Source organism: Sorex fumeus, unplaced genomic scaffold (genome assembly GCF_029834395.1).
Source record: "Sorex fumeus unplaced genomic scaffold, SorFum_2.1 ptg000110l, whole genome shotgun sequence".
Lineage (NCBI taxonomy): Eukaryota > Metazoa > Chordata > Mammalia > Eulipotyphla > Soricidae > Sorex > Sorex fumeus.
In genome coordinates, this window is record NW_026606167.1 from 2,305,104 (window position 1) to 2,325,479 (window position 20,376).

Consider the following 20,376-nt stretch of genomic DNA (forward strand, 5'->3'; position numbering starts at 1 on the left):
CCACCTTCATCACTTCCTCCACCTGGCCCTCAGGGGTCACCATGTAGAGCGACAGCAGCAGGTTCTCCGTGACCACCACCAGCGCCTCTCTCTTGTCCATGTAGAAGAGTGTGTGCACGGTGCTGTCGGCGGCTGCCACCTGCGTGCTCTTGCCCTTCTCGTCCACATAGTGCACGGTCCCTGGGGGCAGGGGGAAGCGCTGCCTGAGCCCTCGGCTTCCTCTCCAGCCTTCCCTCCAATGTGAAGCCACACCCATGTGTTCCTACAGGAATCTGCACTTTCCTCTCGGAAGGAGAGTCATCCCCCCATACCTCCAATCCTAGGGGAGCTCTTTTCTACCCCGGGGCGATCCCAGCACCCATCAGAGCTATTCCCTCAGGTAAAGGGGAGACCCTCTTCAGAAGCCAGGTGACCAACTCCCAGAGCTTGTGACATGCTCCTCCCAGAAGGTCACATAGATGGTCTCCCAGCAAAACATGCTCTAGGATTGGAGAGAAGACAGTGGGGAGGGCACTTGCCTTGCACCTCACGCCTTGCCAGGAGTGCTCCCTGAGGAGGGAGCCAGGAGTAAGCCCTGTGTACTACTGGGTGGCCCAAAAACAAAAGCAAAAAACCTAAAAACCAATCACATGCATTAAAAAGTCCATTTGCCCAGGGGACGCTGGTGCTGGGAAATGTACACCAATGGAGGGATGGGTGATGGAATACTGTTCGACTGAAATCCAATTATGAACAGCTTTGTAAGGATCTATCTCATCGTGATTCAATACAAAAGGTAAAGGCCCTCCCGTTGATCGTCGATTTGCTCGAGCGGGCCCAGTAACGTCTCCATTGGAGACTTCGTTGTTACTGTGTCTGGCATATCGAATACTCTCGGTAGCTTGCCGGGCTCTCCGAGAGGGGCGGAGGAATCGAACTCGGGTCGGCCATGTTGGCCGCTTGTAAGGCGAACGCCCTACCCGCTGTGCTATCGCTCCAGATTCAATACAAAAGTTTTAAAAAAAGGCACTTCGTTCGGGGCCAGAATTTCATTCAAGAAGAACAAGCTGAGCGCATGCATTACAGGACAGAGGCCCAGGCCCAACCCCCAGCGCTACCTGGTCTCCTACGACTGGGGGGCAAAGAGCCGGGAGGAGGGCCTGGGCACTGCTAAGTGTGGCCCCCAAACCACAAAGTACAAAAGGAGGATTCTGAAAGTGCACTTGTTTAGTCTTGTCAGACACCCACAAGGGCTGGTCTAAGCCCCAGGACCCCGGCCCCCCTCTCACCGTCCACTAGGCTAACAAAGAAGGACATTGCCTCCTGGGAGCCCATTTTTAGGAAACTTCCGAAGTCGCTTTTCCGCCAGTTAAACATGTCCAGCGCTTTCTCGTCGCCACTCACTGCCGCCTTGGCCAGCTGAACGAGGTCCCTGAGTGCAGAGATGATGGAGAGAGGGTCACTGCAAGTGAGTGGCGGGCTGGGAGTGGCCGAGGGGGGCTGCCCAGAGTGCCCACTCACTCTCCCGGAGGGGGCAGCCAGAAGATGCAGTGTGTGAGCCGCTTGCCATACTCCAGCTTCAGCAGGGGCGTCCCCTGGGCACGGCCCCTCTGGTCCAGCCTCCACAAGAGCGCAACGCCGAGCTGCAAGAGCCACGTCCAGTGCAGTGGGCGGGTTCTGCTTGCAGACTGCCACACCACTCAACCCCCCAGCCTGAGGTGACGAGGGACACCATGATCCCTAAACCCACTCAGAGCGGTGACTTGGGTCTTTAGGCAGGCTGTAAAGGCCACCTCGAGAGCTCCTGCTGCCCCGGTCCAAGGCCCCACCCCGCCTCAGCAAGCACCCTGGAATCAGCGAGCCCACGCACTTCCACGGCTCTCTCTCCCATCTCATGTGCTGCCCCATCGCGACCCCCACCCGAGCCTCTTCCATGCCAGAACCCAGGGCACTAAGGAGTCATGCCTCAGTGGGCTCCCCTGGGCCAAGAGTTTGGGGACCTGCCTCTGAGGGGCCCGTCACCCTCCCAGTCCTTGCAGTCTGGGTGGAGGCCGCAGGGTCTCCCAGCCTCCCATGTGCTCACCTTGTCTCCCGACACGAGGCAGTTCCCATTGGTGCTCCAGCTGAGAATGCTGACGTCAGCTGTGTGCGTCGGGGGGACCGTGTGCTGCTCTTTGTCCCGTTTATTAAGCACCGTCACCTCTCCAGTCTCCCAGCCGATAGCCAGGGTTGGCCGCGTAGGGTGCCAGCATAAGCAAGTGACTCGGAAAGACCGTTCCACATGCACATCGGGCACATGCTCCCCCTGTCACAAACAGGAAAGTCACACACCAGGAGAGGTAGTCAGGCCAAGAATTCCGCATACCAAGTATGCCAACATCGGCCTGAGGCCAGTGGGTTTTCTGGAAACATTCCCGGTGTCCCAGACCACCAAGGTGGCCCAAACCAAGCTACAGTACCAGCAGGCGGACACTCCAGTGACCAGCCAACAAGCAGCCCTTGAAGAACGACTTCTCCTCGCAGCTGCTCCTGGGCCCATTGAGACACTACTCGCTCAAGCCTGTTGGCTAGTGTCCTCCCTTCTGAGGCTCCCAAGCGCCTTTCTGCCGTGCTGCGCCTTCCTTTGCCTAGTGAAGGCTTTCCTTGAGTCACAGGCAGCAGTGGCTGGGGACGATGCTAGGCTGGGGAGTGTTGTTTACTGAGCTCTCTGGCCCCTCCACAGTGGAGGCTGCTACAGGCTAGGAAAGGTGTTAAGACAACACTGAGGATTCATGAAATATGTGCCTGCATATTTAGGCATCTTCTAGAATATTTTAAAGAGTTTAGGGTATAGATGAACTTCGTCCTTATTTGTTCTTGGTGCCTTGCAATCTCCAGTTGGTTGGTTGTCACCTGATCATCCAATAAATCATGATTAGGAAATTGTGTTTTCCTGGAACAATTAGACACACAGGAAGTTCACTTTGAGGACTAGCCCAAGCATTGCAGGGTGTGGCCCAAAAACTAGAAAAAAAAGAAATGCACACTGGGGCCAGGGAGCCAGCCCAGCATGTATGCAGTCCCAGGTTTGAGCCTGCGTTCCATAGCTTCCCAGCACCAAAAATCAGGTCCATCGTCAGGCCAAGAGTCACAGGCAATGGCCCTGAGACACTGCCAGTGGGTTTGAGGGTACCTATTATGGGGGGAATAAAGAGGTAGTTTGTTCTGCAGCATTGTTGTTTCTGTGCCACAGTCAGTGGTGACCAGGAGACCACATGTGGTGCCAGAGACTGAATCTGGGGTAGCCTCACGAAGCGAGCATCTTTCTTGCCGTACTGCCTCTCTGGGCCCCTCTGCGGTGTTTAAACATACGGATTGGATCCCTCATCAATAGCCCTCTGACCTAATCAATATCTCATCAATACTGACCTCACCAATAGCTCTCCTTCGGGGGACTCACCCCCAGGAGCCAGCAGCAGAGTGCTCAGTGCGAGGCTGAGGCAGGCTCTGGCTGGGTGGCTGGGAGGGGGTGCCCTAGGGTGAGCAGTGGGAAGAGAGGAAGGTAGCAACCAAGCGGTAAGGGCGAGGAGTCTCATGCCTGGCAGGCAGGCAGGCAGGCGAGCCATGCCTGGGGTGTTGGGGAACCCTTGGATTTCCCTCCTCGCCTTCAAACAGAGGAAGGGCTGGGGATGGTGGGTGCACCTAGGTTCCAATAGATGATTCTGCCCCATACAAGCAACAAGGTACAGGATCCTCCTAAGTCCATTGCCAGAGGGGGCTGGGCCAGCTCCCCAGAGGCTTGTGGAGCTGGGTTAAAAGTTGAGCTGACCCACCAGGAGGATTACTCCTTAGCTTAGAGGCCAGCCCGGCATTCTAGGGGAAAGGGCAGCTCAGATAGAGAAGGGAGCACCAAATAAAGGGTGTTTGGAGGATTCTCCCAGGAGGGGAGATGCATGTCGAAAGTAGACTATGGACTGAACATGTTTGCCACTCAATGCCTCTTTTGCAGACCACAACACCCAAAAGGAGAGAGAGAACATAAGGGATCGCCCTGCCACAGAGGCAGGGGGGATGGGGGGATGGGGGTGGGGGGATATTATCCACGGTGGTGGAAAATGGGCACTGGTGGAGGGATGGGTATCTGGTCATTGTATAATCGAAACCCAAGCACAAAAAATTGTAAATCTACAACTGTACCTCATGGTGTTTCACTAATAAAAAAAAAAATTTAAAAAAAATTTAGTAAAAAAAAAAGTTGATCTGACCATCACTCCCTGGTCCTGTCCTGTGCATCAGGAAACGGGCGGCGCCTTCTAGCCTGGGCAGGGCAAGGAAGCAAGGCTCGGCTTAGTCTAGGTCTGTGGTGAAACTATCTGCAGTAGTTTGCTAGCAGAGCCAGAGGAGAATCGTTTCAGATGGCCAAAGTGACAGGAGAACAGGTCAGACAGGTGATGTTGTGGGATAGTTGGGGTGATGCTTGGGGCTTACTTCTGGCTCTGCATTCACTCCTGAGTAGGACTGGGGGACCACATAGGGTGCTTGAGATCAAACCTGGGTCAGCGCCGTGCAATGCAGGTGCCCTACCTGTTACACTATGACTCTAGCCTCTGTGGAGCCATTTCTAGCTGGTGACCGAATTGACTGTGTCCTAAGCATTTCTAAGTCAACTCAAGAGGCGAAAGGATTAACCTCATGGGAATTTCAACTTGAGAACTGACAGTGAAGACATTTTTGTGAGAGTGAGTACAGGGATCTGAACCCACAAACACACATGCAACAGGAACAAGAGAAAACTGTAGCAACAGCATCAGATGCCAGAACTTCTGCTCCTTGATACTCACTTGCTCCAGATACACATCCACACGACCGCCTGAGGTTGTACTGACAGAGGCAACTGCCAGAAAAGGGTGGACAGGGTGCCAGCTGATGTGAGAAGGAGACCCCACTGAGTCAGGAGCTTCTATTCGGTGGTCAAAATAGAGGGCCATGATGCAACTCGGCCGTCAGGTCTGAGACCTGTAAGGGCAAAAACAATTATGCATTACTAGGGTCAAACAAAACTAAACGACTATATATAAGAAGAGCAAATTGCACACGTACATCACAAGGCATTTGCTAACTCAGAAATGCTGCATCGTACTGATGAAATTTCCTCTGCAAGGTCTCACGGGGCACACAGTGGAAGCCAGATGCAGACCTGGAATAATGCAAAATGCCATAGAAAATAATGCGACTCACTGTATTTAACAAGAATCCTGAGGCCTAGAGCACATGGGTAATCCTTGCTTTTTAATGCAGTCATAATATGACAATCCTCAGAGCTTCCTCCTGTGAAAAACTTTGAGCTAAGCAAAAAACTAGCTGTTCCACAGAAAAGTACAGAAAAAATTCCTTTTTTTTTTTTTTTTGGCCAGGTGTAGAAACCTAGGCTTTTACCTCCAAGACTCAGTGGTAGAAGGCAAAGGATCCCTCCCTTTGTCAGCCAAGAAAATCCAAGCACAAGGGCTGGAGTGATAGCACAGCAGGTAGGGCATTTGCCTTGCACGCAGCCAACCCGAGTTCAATTCCCAGCATCCCATATGGTCCCCTGAGCTACTGCCAGGAGTAATTCCTGAGTGCAGAGCCAGGAGTAACACCTGTGCATCGCCAGGTGTGACCCAAAAAGAAAAAAAAAAAAAAGAAAAAAGAAAACCAAAAAGAAAAAACAAAAAAACAAAAAAACCCAAGCACAGCAACTGTGGAGAAGCTACCCTTGAGAGGTAAATGGATTTGGCATGTTCTCCACCTGTCTACTTCTTCCCTGGCAAACATATGCGCATTGCCCCCCTTCAGGCGTATGGGGGCCTGATGAAAGAAAGGTGGGTTTGATTATGCCAACTTCCTCACACCGTACAATCAGACTGGAGAGAACTAATGTGGATTGGTTCGCTATTTTTTAAAATGTTTGACTTTAGATTCAGGAAGATGGCTATTATCAGAGAAAGCAGGAGACAAATATTGGTGAGAATGTTGAGAAACAAAAGCTTGTATACTCACTGCCAGTAAGAGGTGAAACAGTATAGCTGCTGGGGAAGTCTGGTGGCTCTGGAAATACTGGTGAGGTACCAGATGATCCAGGAATTCTATCTCTGGATATACATCCCAAAGAAACGAAAGCAAGGACCTGAACCAATAAAGCAGCAGCATTATTCACAGTGATTGGAAGAGAAAAGAACCAGTCTATTTACGCATGAATTAATGAAACACACTGTGCTATTTTCTTTCTTCAGGATTTTATTTCATCTTCAGAAGCGAGAAAGTTCTTGCACAAGTTACAAGAGTGAAGCCAGAGAAAACTGCATCTAGTGAAATAAATGCGCCACACGAGGAGAAACCCCAAGATTCCACTTACAGAGGCTCTGCCAGACTTCAGCTTGGGAAGGGGTAGAGAAAATTCTGGGACCACACTGAGGTAAGTTAGAATCTGAAACTCCATGGGGCCGGAGAGATAGTACAGTGGGGCAGGCACTTGCCTTGCACTGGGCTGACCCGGTTCTATACCCGGCATTCCAGGTGGTCCTCCAGTCAGCCAGGAATAAACGCTGAGCTTTTACCCTGTGTCGGCCTCCCCGCGCCCCCCTCCCAAAAAACAAAACAAAAAAAATAAACATGGACCGATCAAACCAACGGGTCGTCTGTGATTATGGACGTAATTGGATGCGGGTTAAAAAGAACCAAGGGGGCTGGAGCGATACACAGCGGGGAGGGCATTTGCCTTTCACATGGCCGACCCGGGTTCAATCCCCGGCATCCCATAGGAGCCCCTGAACGCTGCCACGAGTAACTCCTGAGTGCAGAGTTAGGAGTAACCTCTGAGCATCGCCGGGTGTGGCCCCCAAACAAACGAAAACAAAACAGAACCCCCCAAAACTACTGTTAACACTCGCAAAACTCTGTCGCCAGAGGGACCGCATCTCCGCTCACCACGCCCGGCCGCACCTGACGCTCCAGGAGCCGCGGCCTCCGCCGCCGGGTTTTCCGCGCACAAACCCTCGCCTCGTCGCCAGTTCCTCCCAGCTCCGAGCCCGCGGCTCACTGCGCTCGCCACGCCACCTCCCGCCCCCATCCCACTGCCCCGCACGCTCCCAGCCGGGCGGTCTGGGATGCACTCACCTGGGCCCGGCCGCGGCGCCGCCGCGCGTTGCCGTGACAACGACGGCGCGCGCAACTCGGAAAGGCCCGAAGCCGAGCGCCCCGGAGGCCGGAAACAGCCGAAGCCTCTCGGGTCGGTGGGGGCGGAGCGGGGAGCAGGCGTCTCCGGAAACGCCCCCTGCACGGCGCGCCGGACCTCTTTCCCGGGACTCGCACTGCTGCGGGGTTGTCGGAGCGCGGTCGGCCCCGAGCGCGACGCGGCCGGAGCCCCGTAGGGAGCCCCAGGGCGCCGCGGCTCCCGCGACGTGGGCTCAGGAAGACCGTCCTCCCCGGCGCGGGCTTTCGCGACGGCCCTTCGCGGCCTCCCGCGGCCGCCCCGCAACCCTGAAGTTGCAACCCGCACACCGCGGGCGCCCGGCCTCCCGCCGCGGCGCGCCCGGCCCCGCGTCTCAGACGCCGCCGCCTTCGCGCCCGATTCAAGCCTCCGGGCCGCGGCGTCGTTTTCTTCTCACGCATCCGTCAACACGGCCCTGGCCAATAGCGGCCCCGGCGCCCGCGCCATTGGCTGCCGGTCAGGCAATCAGAGGGGACGCAGGGGAGCGCACGTCCGCCGCCGCGCGTCACCGCCGCTCGCGCGCGCCCCGCCCCCGCCCCGCCCCCCCCGCCCCCCCCGCGCGCCCGCCCGCAGCCAATCGGAGCGCCGCCCGGAGGCGCGCCCGCCGCGGACCTCCTGCGCGCGCGTGTCCGCGGCGTCGCCCCGCCCCGCGCCGCGCCGCGCCGTCCCCGCCGTCGCCGCGGCCGCCGGAGCCGGAACTGCCGCCGAGCGCCGCGGGCCGGGCCTCGGGGAGGCTGAGCGGCGGCTGCAGCGGCGCGCGCGGGAGTCCGTCGGCCGCACGCCGGCCGTGGGGCTCGACGTGCCGGCGCCCGCAACCGTCTGCGGGCGTCGTTCCGGTGGGAGACCGGCTCGGCGTCGCGGCCTCTCGGCGGCGGGCGCTCGGGGCCCCGGGCGGCCGGGCCCGGCCGGTCCTGCGGGCGCCCGGGCGGCCCCCGGGGAGCCCAGGAAGCGCGGCGGCTGCGCGGCGTGGATGAACAAGGTGACCGGGGCCGGAGAGAGGCTGGCCCGCCGCGGGGCCGCCGTGCGGGCCGTGCGCGCCCCTCGGCTCGGGAAGGCGGCCCCGCGGGGTCCCCGCCGCGCCGCCCGCGCGAGCCGCTGCCCCGGGCTCCGCCGAGCCGGGGTCTTTGTCTCGCGCCGCCCCCGCCGGGCGCGGGGCCGCGGGCCGCCCCGAGCGCTCGGGCAACGTCGGGGACCCAGGGCTTCCGCCGCCGCCGCGGGAGGGGCCCGGGCCGGGGCGTTCGCGCGGCGCCGCTCTTGGGCCGCCCACCCCGGGCGCCCCCGGGCCGCGCCGCCCCCGCCGCTGCCCCCCCAGCAGGCGTGCGGGGCGTGCGGGCCGACGGGGGTCGCGGCCGGGCGGGGACGAACAACGGCGGCCGCCATGTTGGGCGCGCGGGGCAAAGTTGCGGGCGGCCGGCTGACCGCGGCCCCCGCGCCCGCGCCCCTGTCCCCGCAGGATGACAGTGAAGTTGGGCGACGGCGGCGGCGAGGACGGGCTCAAGAAGCTGGGCAAGAGGCCAGCCGAGGAGGACTCGCTGGAGGGAGCGGCGGCGGGCGCCGGGGACGCGGCCCAGGACGGCGGCGGTGGCGGCACAAAGAGGGACGGGAAGAGTCCTCGGGACGGCGGCGACGGCCCCCCGGACCCCCCGGGCCCCTCCCCGCCAGCCGCCGGCCCGCAGGACCAGCACCACTTCCTGAGGTCCAGCGTGCGGCCGCAGAGCAAGCGGCCCCGGAAGGACGCGCCGTGCGCGGTGGGCGGCGGCGGCCCCGGGCCCCGCGGCAAAGGTAGGCGGCGGCGGGGCCTCCTGGGCGGACAGTGGCGGGGAGAGGGGCACCTGCCCATCCCGGGGGAGACAGACGAAGGGCTTGGGGGCTCTTCTGGGGCCGGCTGGTTGGAAGCCCGGAGGCAGGGTGAGCTCCCGATGCCCCCGGCAGCCTGGCAGGGCCGCGGGGAAGGCCTGAGCTGTCCTCCACGACTGGACCGGCCAGAGGGCCTGCACCTGCGGCTGTGCTCACGCTCCTCCCTCCCCCTGCTCCCTGGGGCCCTGCAGCGTGGTCCAAAAGTGGTCTGAGGCTTTGGCCCAACTGCTGCCTCTCCACCGTCTGCTGCCGTTGGTCCCCCTTTGTTCTGCTCTCTTGCCCGTTGAACTCGGGCCCCAGATTCGTTTTCTGTTTCAGGTCGAGAGTGCAGTACATTTAGAGAAAGCGGGTCTAAGGTCAGTCCCCGGAAGATTTTCAGGAAAGAGACTTTGGCTCTGAGGAGCCTCTGGTGCTAACAGCTCTCTCCCCGGAGCCGTTAGAGCTGTCTGCCTTCTCGCTGAGCAGCAGGCCTTCCCTGGCTTGAGGCAAGCATGTCTGATGTCTGCGTACTTGAGGGTGGGAGTGGAAATGACCTGGTCTGTTTCAGAATTGAAAACATAGGTTTTCCCTTTCAGACTTCCTAAGTTTATTTTGGTGTGAAGCACTAATGGATTAGGGAAACGAGTGTAGTTTTGTTTTGTGACGGTGTCTCAGTTTTTTCAAGTGAACTCCAGGGGTACCTTTCCGGTGAGTTTGTGGCTTCAGTAGCTGCCCACCCACGTGGATTTTTCACAGCATAGAAAATCCATAAAGACGTCCTCGCCTTCTGTCCTCGGTTCTGCTTTTCCATCAGAGATAGGTGTTCTCATTGACCGGCAAGTCAGGGAGAGCCTGTCCCCTTGGGTCTGGCTTTTGGGGAGCGACCTAACGAGAGAGATGGGGCACTGGAGAAACTGGAGTCACTATGATGTTGTGGCTCTTGCTTTCCGTTGTAGCGTGTGGCTTGGAGTAGCAGTGACATGGGAATTCATTTGGCTTTGTATTGCTTGTGCAGGCATTTTCCTGGTGTAGCCAGCAGATACTCCCCAGGTCAAGGAGAAAGCTGTCTGGTGACTTGGAGGGGAGGACAGCAAGTTTCAGCACCACTGCTCTGGCTTTGACTTTGGCAAGGCCTCCCCGGCTGACCCTCCTCTTGCTTTGGATGGTCTCTGCTTCCCAGACTCCTCTCCAGGTGGTCACCAGCCCTGCCCTTCGGCAGCAGCTCTGGAGAAATCCCCTGGGTTAGGCAGCCCCCTGCCAGCAATGAGCAGGGCTGGGGCTTCCAGGTTGGTTTCTGCCCTGGCCAGTTGCACTCCGTTCTGGCCCAGAGTCTTGAAGTCAGAGGGTGAGCTGTGTTGTGGAAAAGTGTATTCTCCATTTGCTTCTCTTTCCCCAGCTCTTGCCTCTCAGGAAAACTAGATTCTTGACAACCCGAGTTTTTTCTCTGGTCAAGTTCCAGATCAGTTTTTCTTGGATTGATTGCTTGGAGTTGCATGCTAAGTGTCTCTTCTTTGTCCCTGTAGCACTCACAGAAACTAGTTATTGGAACTTGGGCACAATCCGAACGGAAAGGCAAGCTGCAGATGAGCAGACTGGCCAGTCCTAGATCCTGTCTTCATAGAAAGTGGCCCCAGCTGTTCTGTTGGAGATTTTTTTGGGATTGGTGAGACTGCATTTGCCGTCCCCCCTTTGCGGGTGTGGGAGGCTGTTAGCCCATCATGGAATAATACCGACCATCACACGGTTACACGGCTCTGAGGTCAAGGGCCAGAGCTGAGGTACCAGGTTGGCGGCACCCTGAGCTATTGCCCATCAGGAGAGAGAGGTGAGACAGGCCTGAGGCGAGGCAGTTGACCTTGTGTTCAGCAGTGGTTCAGTGCCTCGCCCCACAGTTGCCTTCACGGGTTGTGTTGAAGTCGGCAGCCTTGCACAGCACTTACTTTTGGCACCGTTTCTGGGCTGCTAGTAACCTCTCACCATCTTTAAAGGGCATCTCAGCTGTCTCCCTAATAGTCGATGTTGGGTGACGGGCTGGGTGCACATTGGGAAGAGGCAGGAGCAGCCTGGGATCTGGACGCTGCCCTGTGGTTGGCTCAACTCTGGCTAGGAAAAGGACAGCATGTCCCTGAACTTCAGTCTCTTGGCTCTGAGGGGTCTGATGAGGGTCTAAGAGCTGCGCGTCACTAGTGCTTGGGTGCACGAGCCAGCTGTGCAGGCCACCTTGGGGTCGGGGGCTTCTTGTTCCAGAAAGCAGGCCGCTTGAAATCAGGGCAGCTGTAAATTTGGTGACTCTGCCTAGCTCTTAGCTGTTAAAGAGCACTGGGCAGGGAGCTGGTATTTGCTCCAAGGATCAGGCTGGGCTGGAGCTCTTCTTGGTCTCTGCCATTAACCTCTGTTTTATCTTTCTTGGTAGTTGGGCCTAGCCCTGAGTCTTTAAAGAGTGGCTGGTTTGATGGCCTGTTCCTGGGAGTCCCCCCTCAATTGGAGGCACAGTTCAGATCCAGGATGAGGTTGGGAGCCCGCCATGGCCAGGCGGGCAGGGCATTAAACTGTAGGAGGCCTCATGGGGAGAGGCGGGAGAGTAGGGTAGATGTTCCCTTGGCCCATCCAGCACACAGTAACATGTCCCATAGCCCAGGCCATAAGACTTGGTGTTCAGCGGGATGGCACAGGGGACCAAGGCTCTTGGTAAGCTCTTCGAACTGTGCAGAGGGCCGTTGTCACAGAGGCAGATACTGGTACAGAAGAGGAGCCAAGGGGATATTCAAATTCTGCTTTGAAGACTGAAATAATTTTCAGCATCTTGTGAACACTCAACATCTGAATGAATGTTGTTTCTTTAAGGTTCACACTTTCCGCACCGCATTTGTTGGTATGACCCAAAAACAACAACAACAAAAAAAAAACAAAGACCATCATTTCATTTCTAGGGTGACTTTTGTTTTTTTTCTTTTTGGGTCACACCTGGCGATGCACAGGGGTTACTCCTGGCTCTGCACTCAGGAGTTACTCCTGGCGGTGCTCAGGGGGCCAAATGGGGTGCTGGGAATTGAAGCCGGGTCGGCTGTGTGCAAGGCAAACGCCCTACCCGCTGTGCTATCTCTCCAGCCCCTCTAGGGTGACTTTAGAGTCATCTTTGTAAAGTGTTATTTAGGGTTTTGTTTTGTAGTTTTCTATGTTTGTGGGGTTCTAGGAAGAGCCAAAGGTGACAGAGCAATGCTCCCTGCAGCCAAATTTTTGCTAGAAAGGGAGCTGCAGCGTGCCCGGGACAGTGGGAGCTCCCAAAGGAGGCAGTCAGGTCTGGTGCTTCAGATTCCACGGGCCATCAAGCATCTGCTTGAGAAACTTCCACAGCGCCCGGCACTTTTCTGGAAGAGGGACCTGTTTTCAGTAGAAACCACAGTGCATCCCAAATGGCGCTGATGTCCATGGGGTGAGTGGTAGCCAGTCCTTGGGCTAGCTGAGCGAAAGCCACACTTGTTGAAGGGACAGTGTGGATGGTGCTTGGGGTGTGGTGCATCAGGACGCCCTACCAGGGACCCTGCTGGGCACTCTGTGTGGACAGTGTGTCTGGACTGCCCCTCGAGACAGCTTAGAAGGGCATGCAGTGGGAGGGAGCCTCTGTGTCTGGGCTTCCAGTGGAAGGGAGACCATTGCTGCATCTGGTATGGGTGAGACCTTGGGCAAAGTGAGGCTTGACTTAGTTGACTGCCTGGGGGCTGGTGTGTCTCACTTGGCAAGCTGTGTCCTGTGGAAACTGCTTCTGCAGTAGCGCTGTCCTCGTCTGTGGCAGATGTCACTGGAGGCTGTGTGGGGACGGGCCCGTTGTGCCCTCCACGGCCCTGGAAGCACTGTAGTGCTGGTGCAGGCCAGCTGCCGAATGGAGACATGTGCTCTGTGCGTCTGGCCCTGGGCCTTGGTCAGTGCTTCGGTCTGCTCTGCCGGACCCAAGAAGGAAGGTGCAGGTCGTGACGCGTTACCTTGTGGCACCTCTGTACCTTTGGTGATTGGTTTGGGGGCCACAGCTGACTGTTTGGGGGTTGCTTCTTCGCTGCTTGGGTGACCTTGTGGTGCTGGGGATCAGCTGGCCTCCAGCACGCAGTACCTGCTCGTGGCCTGCGCAGCTCTCCCCGTCCCGCTGCTGTCACTCCTGTGGTGCCGGACGCAGTCGTTGCTTGCTCTGCGCAGTTCCTGCTGCTTGGGGTCCTGACTCCTCTGTGCTGGGCAAGTTCCCAGAACCTCTTGTTTTCTGATGGTCTCAGACACGGGAGGGAGAGGGAGGCCGAGTGCCCGCCTCCTGGAAATCCTTTGATTTTCACATTTCTGAGGAGGAGGAGGGGAAAGAAGCCATGACACAGCCACCGTGGTGTCAGATGGCCCTGGGGAGTTGGGCAGCGCCTCCCTAGGCTCAGCTCAGCGTCTGTCTCTGCACTCTCACTGGCACCCTGAATGCCTTCCCCGGAGCACAGCGGCTCTGCCCGGGGCTCCTGAGCCAGGACCCTGCAGTGCCCTTTCCCCGAGGGGCAGCTGAGCGTGGGGCGGGTTGTCAGACTGTCCTTGTTCTCAGAGAGCTCAACCTTGGGGTTCTGTTGCCGCCAGCGCCTGCCTCAGTGTGCTAACTGTCACACCCTCGTGGGACCCCGACGCCCTGCGCTGTCCCAGTGCACTTGCGGTTCTTCCACTTGTCTGTTCCCTTCTGCCACCTGGCGCCTCCTGCCGGGGGTCTGCTCTTGCACCTGAGTGATGGAGCTCAGCTGAACTTGGAGGGCTGCTCAGACCCGGTTCTCTTTGACCCTAAAATTGTGGTTCTCCTCTGATGCAGCCTGGAGGAGCCTGTGTGCCTGGTGCCGAGTGGGCCGCACGCGCTTCCGGGAAGGGCCGCATCCAATGTTTCCTCCAGACCAAGTGTGTGGGAGGCAGCAGGAGGAGAGGTAGCCAGTGTGGTTGCGTGTGTGTGGACACGCGTGTGTCTGTGCAAGTGTGTGTGTGCTGCTGCCGCCCCGGGCCCCTGCTGAGCTGCCTGTCTCTTCGGCTCACACACGAGTTCTGTGTGACCTGCTCAGTGCCAAGGTCCTGCTGGCTCTCAGTTGCCTCCATCTGTGTCCTTCACTGGTCCTCCCCCATCTTGAGTCACCAGTGTTGAGACACAGTGAAATGTCACCAAAGCCAACACGACATCTGCTCGGTGGCATTTTCAGAATGCACCTCAGGGTTACCCCAGAGTACCGTTGGGCTGCGGGCCAGTTGCCATGGCTCTGGTAGGAGTTGAGAGTGGTTGGCCAGAGGTTAGCAGGGCCTGAGGTCTTGTGCAGGGGGGTGGCTGCCCTTCCTTGTAGAGGAGACCACTGTGGCAGGTCCCAGTTTTCCCCCATGCCTCTCTGTCTCTCAGGTCCGTGACTCGTGATCCCCAGAACGTGCTATGGGAATCCTCTCGGGCAGACCTGGCTTTCCTTGGCTTCCATCTAGAGAGAACCTGCCTAGGTCCCCTTCCTCTGTGCAGGGGCAGTGCGAGGCAGGAATGGAGGGAGGACTGAGGCTGGTGGGCTCTCCTTCAGGCATTGTGAGCGACTTCTGTCATCATTGTGGTGACTTGGGCTTTGGGAGTAGCTGGCACAGCAGCTCTTTGGGCCAGGGCCACAACCCACTTGGGGGTGCCCATGCAGTGCCAGGGATCGAACTCAGAACCTTGTGCCTGTTACTGTTGGCTGGTAGCAGCACAGACTGACCTCAGGTCCTTGCACTTGCGTGTGTGACTTATGCTATTACGCTTCCCTAGCCCCTTGCCTTTTACTTTATTTCTTTTGTTTCTTGTGCTCTTCTGTGGGCATTCTGGGCTTCGTCCCCTCTCAGAAGCTGAGCCTGTGGACGAGCAGGACAACACAGCCAGGCCCGTGTCTGTCTGGGTGCAAAGCGGAGCTTGTGGGAAAGTTGAAGGTCCGCTTGTTGGGGTGCGTTTGGTGCTTTGTTCCCGAAGTTCTTGGTTTGTGCGTCCAGACTTGAGCAGCTCCTTGCCAGTTCTGTGAGCTGCGAAACGAGTTACTACAGAGATAGGCCGGGAGTTCCTGTTCCGGAGAGGAAGGAGCTGGCTGGGTGGGAAGCCGGGGCAGGTCAGAGCATTTATGTGGAACTTTGAACTTGCCTTTATGGCTGTTACCCTGGGCCGTGTCTCAGCAGGCCCTGGGCTTCCTCGTGATGACTCTCCACACGTTTTCTAGAACTCATCTCGACAGTAGGTGCTGTGCTTCTCTCTTGGTTATTGGGCCCAACCCAACAGTGCTTAAGGATCACTTCTGGCGGGGACCTGTGTGCCGGGGATCAAACCTGGGTTGGCTACATGCAAGGCAAGTGCGCTGGCTCCTGTACTGTTGCTCCGGCTCCAGGATCTGATGCTTTATGAGCACTTGTGCCAGGTGATCTAGATCCTGGGCTCTGCGGACACATGGCCCTGAAACAAGGTGATCCTCGAGTAAGGCCAAAGAGGGAGTTCGTGGTGGAGCGTATGCCATATCTGAGAGATCGTGGATTCCCCAGCACCCCCCTAAAACGTGTAGGGAACCCAGAAGGGTGTTCAGTGGTTTACAGAGATAACCTGGAAAATCAGCTTCAAATTGAGTTTAGGTCCCAGTGCTGCCACATATGCCAGGGGTACCCGACTGATGGTCCCACTGTTGAAATTTCTGGCAGTTGGGGTTGGGGCAGGTACGGAGTTTTAAAGATTGTTTAGGGATTCTTCTATTTCTTTTTTCTTTGGGAGTGGAGGGTTTGTGGCCATTTTCGTTAGTGCTTGGGCTATTCCTGACTCTGTGCTTAGGAGTGATCTTGGGTGATGCTAAGGGGACTGTCACTGTCCTCCTGTTGTTCGTTGATTTGCTCGAGCGGGCCCAGTAACGTCTCCATTGGAGATTTTGTTGTTACTGTGTTTGGCATATCGAATACGTCACAGGGAGCTTGCCAGGCTCTGCCGTGCGGGCGAGATACTCTTGGTAGCTTGCCGGGCTCTCCGAGAGGGGCAGAGGAATCGAACTTGGGTCGGCCATGTTGGCTGCGTGCAAGGCAAACGCCCTACCGCTGTGCTATCACTCCAGCCCCAAGGGGACTGTGGTACCAGGAATCAACCGGTTTGGGCCGTCTACAGGCAAGTGCTTTCCTGTCTCTGCTGTCTGTCTGTTCTCCGCCCCATTTGGTTTTGTTTTGGGGCTACATCAGATTGTACTCTGGGTTTACTCTTGGCTCTGTACTCAGAGATCACTACTGGTAGTGTGCTCAGGAGACCATGTGCAGTGCTGGCGATCAAAGCAGGGTTGGCTGTGAGCAGGGAAAGTGCCTTAGCTTCTGTACTGTCTCTCTTCCTCCTTCCAAAGCTTTTTTTGGGTGGTTTTTTTTTTTTTTTGGCTCTTTGGGTCACACCTGGCGATGCACAGGGGTTACTCCTGGCTCTGCACTTAGGAGTTACTCCTGCCGGTGCTCAGGGGACCATATGGGATGCTGGGAATCGAACCTGGCTCGGCCGCATGCAAGGCAAATGCGCTCCCCGCTGTGCTCTCTCTCCAGCCCCTGGTTTTGATTTTAAATGGGGGGAGGGGTTGCCGTGCTCAGGGCTTCTCCTGGTTCTGTCCTTGGAAATTGCTCCTGGTGATGTTCAGGCTCCCTTTGTAGTGCCAGGAAATGGGATCGTGAACCAAGGCCAGTTCCTTCCCCGTGATCCCTTGCTCGGGCTTCATTTGCCTTTAAAAGGGATCTTTAGTACTGAGTGGTCCCTACCCTAAAGTCTCCATTCTGTGAGCACACTTGGCGTGTGAAATGTTAGGCTCTGAAAGGTGACGTGGGCTCACTTTCCAGGGATGGAGCTGTGCCGCCAGCAGGACATCAGCATGCCCGTCCTCTTACCCCTTTCCCTGGCTCTGAAATGTTGGAGAGATACATACAGTGGCCTGGGGGCTGGAGTGGGCCATTGTGTGTGACGCGGCTTCTCTAGCTTGGGACACATCACCTCTTCTTTCTCGAAGGCACTGATGGTGGCGGATCAGCATCTGGAAATGGTTGTGGGGGTGCCCCCACTGGCCCTGCAGGGGGCTCGCGCTCCTCCTCAAGAAACTTAGGGTCATCAGGTGGTGAGAAGGAAGAAGGCAAGAAGGTCCGGCGGCAGTGGGAGTCGTGGAGCACGGAAGACAAGAACACCTTCTTCGAGGGATTGTACGAGGTGAGTGTCCTGCGCAGAAGGCAGCTGTCGCTGTCAGAGCTTGTCATCAAGTGCTGCAGGCCCAGACCCTCCTGTCCTGCAGAGCACATGCCCATGTCCTGGCAGCCAGGAGCTCTTCAAAGAAGATTCTAAGGGGCTGGAGTGATAGTACAGCAGGCACATGGCCGACCCGGTTTCCATCCCCAGCATCTCATGGTCCTCAGAGCACCGCCAGGAGTAATTCCTGAGTGCAGAGCCAGGAGCATTGCCAGGTGTGACCCAAAAAGCCAAAAAAAAAAAAGAGAGATTCTAGGGTTGGAGCACATACTTGGCATGTCTTGATTATGTCCAGAGGCCCTGTGTTCTGTCTTCAGCATCACAAGATTTTCCCTGAAGACCACGAGTATCAGCACTATGGCCCTCACAACAGTCAAAAACTGTGCTCTCCCCACCTGCCTCTGTGCAGTGTAGTCTGCTTCAGCGTCCCCTGGGGCCCAGTCCACCCTGAGATGCCCCAGCTGATCTTGGAATGGAAAGTTCTAGAAAAAATGAGTCCTCTGTTTCATAGCCCAGCGTGCTTGGCCCCTTGCCAGCCATGTCCACTGTGTGTCAGTTGCTGGTAAATATTTGTCATCAGCGTGAATCTAGTGAATTCTTAACACGAGGGCTGAATTTGTCATGGTACTTCCTAGTTCTTCCTTTTTTTAAGTTTTAAAATATTTTATGGTTTAGGAAAGTTATGTTGGACAGATTTAGAGGAACAAAGTCACTGCGCCTTCACCCTCCTCCCACAGCACCCCAGCCCCTCCTGCACTGTACCCATGTTACCTCTAGGCCGCCTCTCCTCCACTGCTACCTAGCCGTCTCCGTTTTGCATTTCAGATACCACCAGACTGTCTCCTCCAGATTTAGACAAACCAGACTGCCTGCTTGCTTTCTCGTTTTGTTGTTGTTGTTGGTTTAGGTTTGGGTTTTTGGACTACACCTAGCAATGCTCAGAGGTTACTCCTGGCTCTGAAGTCAGGAATCACTCCTGGTGGACTTGGGGGACTATTTGAGGTGCCACGGATCAACCCGGGTCAGCTGCATGCAAAGCAGATGCCCTCCCTGCTGTACTGTCACTCTGGCCCCTTGCTCCATTTTTTTTTAAATCTTTATTAGAACACAGGTTTTATAGACTTGGATACCTGGGTTCAGTTGTTTTGGGGCCATTCCTGGCTCTGTGCTCAGGAGTCACTCCTGGAAGGTCTGGGGACCATAGTGGTTGCCAGGGTCGGAACCTGGGTCAGCCATGTGCAGGGCAAGTACCCTCCCCGCTGTGCTCTCTCCAGCCCCCAGGTTCAGTTAATTTTGAGAGGTGTTTTTGGCCATGTAGTGCTCAGGTGCTGCTCAGGGGTTGTTTCTCATGGTGCTCAGAAACACATGCTAAGGATCTAGCCAGGCTCGCCTCCTGCATGCAAAGCCTGCACTCAGCCAGCGGCTCTTAGCGCCTTCTCTGCTGACTTGGACGTGGACACGAGCAGGCGCAATGTCTCACTGTTGGCCCTCCAGCCATCCCGTGCTCTGCCTAGCATTTTTTTTAAATGTAGGAGTACTGCTGTTTATTCAGCCACTTACTAGCTGATTGGAGCGATAGCACAGCGGGTAGGGCGTTCGCCTTACACGCGGCCAACATGGCCGACCCGAGTTCGATTCCTCCGCCCCTCTCGGAGAGCCCGGCAAGCTACCGAGAGTATTCGATATGCCAGACACAGTAACAACAAAGTCTCCAATGGAGACGTTACTGGGCCCGCTCGAGCAAATCGACGATCAACGGGAGGGCCTTTACTTTACTTTACTTACTAGCTGATTGAATTGTGCATAAACTCCACTTTTTTTTTTCATTTTTTATAATTTTATTTATTGAATCACCGTGAGAGCAGTTACAAAGCTCTTGGGTCTAAGTCTTGGTCATACAATGAAACACCCGTACCGTCACCAGTGCTCACTTCTCCACCCCCAACAACCCCAGTATACTCCCATCCCACACCCTCCCCCTACCTGTGGGGCAGATGATTTCCACATTACTCTCTCTCTACTTTGATCACATTCAACATTTTGACACCAGACCCACCATTATTATTTGAGATTTTACCCCAACACGCAGATCTGCTGAAAAGGCAACAATAGACAATTTTTTTTCATTGCTGGTTATGAGTGACATATGATTTCGCGTGGCTGCAGTAGTGGCCACGCGATTTTGGAATTTCAAAATTTTAATACTTAAATCTGGAGGGATTTCTGCTAAAACCTGCTGGGTTCCAAGATTTGCTCCTGAGTCTCTGGGATCATGGCCGTTAAGCAGCTTGATCAGGAGCCAGAAAGGCCATTCGTGGACGATGACTTGGGGTCTCGTTGGGGTGGGGAGGACAGGACCGGCTCCACCCCCATCCCGTGAGACCCTGTGTGTCTTGTCACTGCGGGCCCAAACCTGATTGTCCAATGGCCTCTGGAGGATGACGGCCACCGAGCCGCCAGGGGGATGCAGGCGGAGGGACAACACTCTTTCCCCCTGGGGTGGCCTGGCGACAGTAACCTACTGTGGGGTCCGGAAACATTTCTGCCAAAAGCCGCTGGGTTTCGAGATTTGTTTCTGAGTCTCTGGGATCATGGCCATTAAGCAGCTAGATCAGGAGCCAGGCCGTTCGTGGGCGATGACTTGGGGTCTCGTTGGGGTGGGGAGGACAGGACCGGCTCCACCCTCATCCCGTGAGGCCCAACATGTCTCGTCACTGCGGGCTCAAGCCTGACTGTCCAATGGCCTCTGGAGGATGATGGCCACCGAGCCACCAAAGGGGAGCAGGTGGAGGGACAGCACCCTTTCCCCCCTGGGGTGGCCCGGCGACAGTAACCTACTGCGGGGTCCGGAAACATTTCTGCCAAAAGCCACTGGGTTTTGAGATTTGTTTCTGAGTCTCTGGGATCATGGCTGTTAAGCAGCTTGATCAGGAGCCAGAGAGGCTGTTCGTGGGGGATGACTTGGGGTCTCGTTTGGGTGGGGAGGACAGGACTGGCTCCACCCTCATCCGGTGAGGCCCTGCGTGTCTCGTTACTGCGGTCCCAAACCTGACTGTCCAGTGGCCTCTGGAGGATGGCGGCCACTAGGCCGCCAGAGGTA

At 56.6% G+C, this 20,376-nt stretch overlaps 2 protein-coding genes across 3 annotated transcripts in view; one reads left to right on the forward strand and one right to left on the reverse strand.

Annotated features, from left to right (window-relative positions):
• Positions 1 to 7,235, reverse strand: part of IFT140 (intraflagellar transport 140) — a 34,500-nt gene extending 27,265 nt beyond the window's left edge. The window contains exons 1-7 of the mRNA XM_056135217.1: positions 7,111 to 7,235; positions 5,995 to 6,121; positions 4,800 to 4,974; positions 2,063 to 2,284; positions 1,501 to 1,622; positions 1,269 to 1,411; positions 5 to 180 (exon numbers count right to left, since the gene is read on the reverse strand). Coding sequence (XP_055991192.1) covers positions 5 to 180; positions 1,269 to 1,411; positions 1,501 to 1,622; positions 2,063 to 2,284; positions 4,800 to 4,946 — 810 coding nt within the window. The 5' untranslated portion in view covers positions 4,947 to 4,974; positions 5,995 to 6,121; positions 7,111 to 7,235. The remainder of the gene's footprint in view (positions 1 to 4; positions 181 to 1,268; positions 1,412 to 1,500; positions 1,623 to 2,062; positions 2,285 to 4,799; positions 4,975 to 5,994; positions 6,122 to 7,110) is intronic.
• A 677-nt stretch (positions 7,236 to 7,912) lies between these two features.
• Positions 7,913 to 20,376, forward strand: part of CRAMP1 (cramped chromatin regulator homolog 1) — a 37,794-nt gene continuing 25,330 nt past the window's right edge. The window contains exons 1-3 of one of the 2 annotated variants that reach the window (XM_056135220.1): positions 7,913 to 8,183; positions 8,658 to 8,986; positions 17,047 to 17,240. In XM_056135220.1, the coding sequence (XP_055991195.1) occupies positions 8,659 to 8,986; positions 17,047 to 17,240 (522 nt within the window). In that variant the 5' untranslated portion in view covers positions 7,913 to 8,183; position 8,658. The remainder of the gene's footprint in view (positions 8,184 to 8,657; positions 8,987 to 17,046; positions 17,241 to 20,376) is intronic. The other variant, XM_056135219.1, reaches the window with a different exon arrangement.